We start from the raw sequence: 3,942 nt of genomic DNA on the forward strand, positions 1-3,942 counted from the left end.
CTCAGACGGAAGTTCGGTATGTGGAAGAGGTGAGAGGGTGTAGAACAATAAGGGATAAGCACCTGGCGGGTTTTTGTGGCTGGGGAATACATGCTTTTGTGCATCAACTTCTTTGAAAGCCCGTATTTTGGGGGAACAAGGAAGAAGTCCGCCTTTTTTGTATGGACGGAAAGCTTACAGTCTGCGCTATCAAATGGGCTACTGTACGTGGTTCCGGCATTTGGTGGACAGAGGCATGTCTGCATTTTCTGTAAACTTGAGTTCTGGTTAAAATACGCCATTTTTGTCTTGTTTCATAATTAGGTACCTGTTCCAATCGTCTGAACACTGGAGCTTCTGTAGCTACCCTTGGGTACTACAAGTAGAGTTAATATCGACACAAAACGCACATCATTCCATTCGACTGGAAAGAGTTTGAGAAGCACCCTGGTTTGTTTTAGACGTCCGGCGAATGTGAAGCAAGAAATGGTGCGTTGCTCCTGTCACTCTCTATCCGAACAGAGTAATGACTGCACGGGATGAGAGAATGGTCATTAGCGAGGTCGGAATTCTACTCTTCTCTTTCATCAACGTTGGCGAAGAGTGCAGCGAAAGGTCATATCGGAGGCAACGTCCCGATCGGCAACACTGCGGGAACACGCATTCGGAACACAGTATGGGCTCAACAATTTCAAAAATCAAAATGCCTCTATTTACAAGGTTAGAACATACGCGCACACAGTACTCATCGTGAAACTGCACTGCCCGTCATCTCCACGATCACACCACAAGCCCCAGAAATTTCCGCGCATCCTCGCTTCTTAAAAGGGGCCACCACGACCAAAAATCGCTTCTTTCCTTGTCGAGCGATCCATTCCGTTCTTTGACCACGCAATGCCGCAGTGTATCTCCCTCTCATTCCCTCTACCGTATCCGCCCCACCTTCGCTGCCGAGTCCAGATACTCCGAGTACGCCCAACAGCGCCTTGGAGCCCATGCTAGACGTCAGTCGTGTGCTCTTGTCCACGCTCCATTGCGCACACCCGAGGGCAACGCTCTGGTGCACGACCTGCTCATATCGTCTTGCTCGTACAGCTGTTGAGCTCGCGCCCTCTCTCCCAGGCCCGACAAGTCCAGTGCCCGCCCCGTCCTCTCCACCCACGGCTCCCGCCAGTCTCCAGGCGTTCACTATATGCCCGTTTCCGCTATGCCCGTTTCCGCTCTTTCGACGTTTTGCGATCGAACCAGTAGATGGTGACGGAGGATCCATCCGCTCTTGCTTTCTCCCCCGTACTCGTGCCTCTCGACTCAAGGCACCCTTCTCTCCTTGTACTGCCCTTCTGTCGTCGCAGATCCCCCTACTTCCTCCACCCGACCTGGAACCCGATCCGTCTCCTGAACCAGATCCAGTGCCATCTCCGGAACCGGATCCGGTCCCTGTGCCGCTTCCGGAACCTGATCCCTCCCCGGTGTCTGGGTCTCCCGGCGACTCCTCCCTGTCTGACGGAGGCGTGATTTCTCGAACGCGCCTTGTTACCTCGCGCTCATGATGCAAGGGCAGGGGCAGGCCGGTGTTTCCAGCCGAAATGTAGAGCGGTCCCCATCCATGCATCGTCCCCATTGCTCGACGCGGTCGCTTGTTCGGGGATCTCGAAGTTACGCTCTTGCCGGTGACCCTGCGGCGGTCATGCGCAGCATGACGATCATGACCATGACCAGTATGTCGAAAGGGTGCTCCGGTCCTCAACTTTGGATGAGAGACGTTTTTGGTCTGCATCACAGGCTTGAGGGCTTGTCCCCTATGCTTTGGCTGACCACGATTGCTGATATCCAGCTCTGGTGTTCGAACGACATCGCTTGTCTTGCTCGGCTTGGGGCTATTCAGTTTAGAAGATTCGTGCCGCGACACTGCGCCATTAGTGTCTCTCGGGCTTGTAGGCAAGACTGCGGTGCGATCAGTATCCTTTGCGCCGCTCCTGCCCGGTCCGTTTCGCGACACGCGCGTGCTCGTGTTTCGAGTATCGCTCGACGACTTTTTGCAATCCGTCTTCTCCTCTTCCACACGACCGTTCGTTCTGGGGGTATGCTTTGCTGCTTTTGCAGTAATGACATCCTTGCCGGCCGCGTTCAGGTCGTTGCCGTCTTTGCGCACGATGCCGTTGGAGGTGGGATTTCTATTGTTGGCGCTAGTGTTATTCGTTGGAGTGGGCTTCGCGGCCGTTGCGGCCGCAGCCGAGCTTGCGGCGGGGGCGCTAGTAGGGCGCGGCGGGATGGCGACCCTTGAGGTGTCCTGTTTCCGAGGCCCTGTGACTCGAGATCCTGTAACTGTGGAGTTTGCAGGCATTCCAGAGGTGTCCTTGGGACGCATGTGAAGCGCGTTGCGGCGCCAGTCGGCGGCGTCACTATTGTTGGTCGCCGACGACGCAGTGCCGTCGACCATGCCGCCAGCAACAGAATGGCCATTGGCAGCAGATTCAGCAGCGTGATGATGATGATAGTGTGTGGTCTGATTGTACATAGTGACGAGGTTGTTTGGATTTGCAGAGTGCGACAACTCGGTCCAATAGTACGGGACCATTTGAGGCGTAGCGGGTTTTGACTGTGTCGCCTGCACCATGCCGTCCATTGGCATCGGGGCCTGAGCCGGAAAGCCGCCATACACAAAGCCGTTCTGTGCTTGTCCCGGAGGGCCCTGACCGGAATAGACCTCAAACTGTGGCTGCGGCTGCGACTGCGGCTGCTGCTGCTGCTGAACGGCAGCTGTGATGGGAGCGGTCATAGCCGAGGAATGCGGGAGCATGGGTCCAGCTTGTATGAGATTCGGGGAACCGTTTCCACCAGAAGCGACGCCCTGGGCAGACTGAGGTGCGGTGATTGCCTGCGGCGGCTGGCCCGGGGCGGCCATGACTGGGTGCGGGTATGGCTGCTGCTCCAAGACGTTGACCTGAACCATGTTGTGAAACGGGGGCTGCGGCGGTTGTGGCTGCGGCTGCGGTTGCAGCTGCGGCTGCGGTTGCGGCTGCGGTGGCTGCGGCGGGTATGAGACGTAGGGATACTGGGACGGAGGGATACCGTAGAATTGCGGGGGGCCGGGAGACGGGACGGGGCCGGAAGGATTGGGCTGGGGTTTTTGGGGAGCGCGCGAGGAGTTTGATGAAGCCGGGGGCATGGGTTGTCGGACAAAAGGGAGATGGTAGCCCTGGGATGAGACGCCGCCATTGACGCAACAGTCACAGCCCATGGCGCCGCAAAAGGAAACGGAAGACATGGGAATCGGGACGGGAGCGAGGGATTGCGGGGGCGGGAGCGAGTGCGGGAGGTGGTGCGGCAGCGGCGGGGGGTTGGAGACCATGAGGACGGGGGTGTGCGGGTGGTGCGGGGGCGGCGGGTGTTCATGCGAGAAGGACGGGTGCGGGGGTCTCGAGGATGAGTGGGTGCGGGGGTCGACGAGGGAGTGGGAGGAGGAGTTTGGGTGGTCGGAGGGGTGTGAGTCGGAGGGGTGGTCGCGCGAGGAGGGGGTTGCGCGGAAGATGTGGTGCTTCTTCTGGACGATGGAGTGGATCTCGTGCTTGTAGTACTCCTTGTCGGCGGCGGTAGCCTCCTCCTTCTCCAGGCGCTCCTTGAGCTTGTCGAGCGACTTGAGCTTGCGGTGCGGCCAGCGCGGGACGCCGTGGCGGCGGCACTGCTTCTTGAGGGCGGTGACGCACACGCCCAGCTCGCGCGCGGCCGAGTTAATGGGCAGGTGGAAGCAGCGCGACAGGTCCTGGTACGACAGCGAGCGGCCGCGCGCCGGCAGGTCCGACGACAGCGACGGGCTCATGCGCGAGGCCGCGGCGAGGGGCGCGCTCGCGCGCGGCGAAAGGGCCGGTGACGGCGGCTGCGGTAGCATCGCGGGGAGGGGGGGGAGAATTGGGAGCAGGCGAGATGCGTCACGGATGCGCGGGCATGCGGGGGGGGGGGAGG

The 3,942-nt window shown here is 59.4% G+C and overlaps 2 protein-coding genes across 2 annotated transcripts; one reads left to right on the forward strand and one right to left on the reverse strand.

Moving 5' to 3' along the window:
* Positions 1-518: 518 nt before the first annotated feature.
* On the forward strand, positions 519-704 carry CHC_T00000008001 (hypothetical protein). Its single transcript, XM_005717758.1, has one exon. It carries the CDS (start codon positions 519-521, stop codon positions 702-704), a length of 186 nt encoding a protein of 61 aa, XP_005717815.1.
* A 20-nt stretch (positions 705-724) lies between these two features.
* On the reverse strand, positions 725-3,868 carry CHC_T00000009001 (hypothetical protein). The gene has a single exon (XM_005717759.1). The coding sequence runs from the start codon at positions 3,866-3,868 to the stop codon at positions 725-727; it is 3,144 nt and encodes a 1,047-aa protein (XP_005717816.1).
* Between the last annotated feature and the right edge of the window lie 74 nt (positions 3,869-3,942).

The sequence above is a fragment of the Chondrus crispus genome, genomic scaffold (genome assembly GCF_000350225.1).
Source record: "Chondrus crispus Stackhouse genomic scaffold, scaffold_347, whole genome shotgun sequence".
NCBI classification, from domain to species: domain Eukaryota; phylum Rhodophyta; class Florideophyceae; order Gigartinales; family Gigartinaceae; genus Chondrus; species Chondrus crispus.

Coding starts and splice junctions, on each gene's coding strand:
- CHC_T00000008001 (XM_005717758.1), top strand. CDS start 519: ATGAGAGAATGGTCATTAGCGAGGTCGGAATTCTACTCTTCTCTTTCA.
- CHC_T00000009001 (XM_005717759.1), bottom strand. CDS start 3,868: ATGCTACCGCAGCCGCCGTCACCGGCCCTTTCGCCGCGCGCGAGCGCG.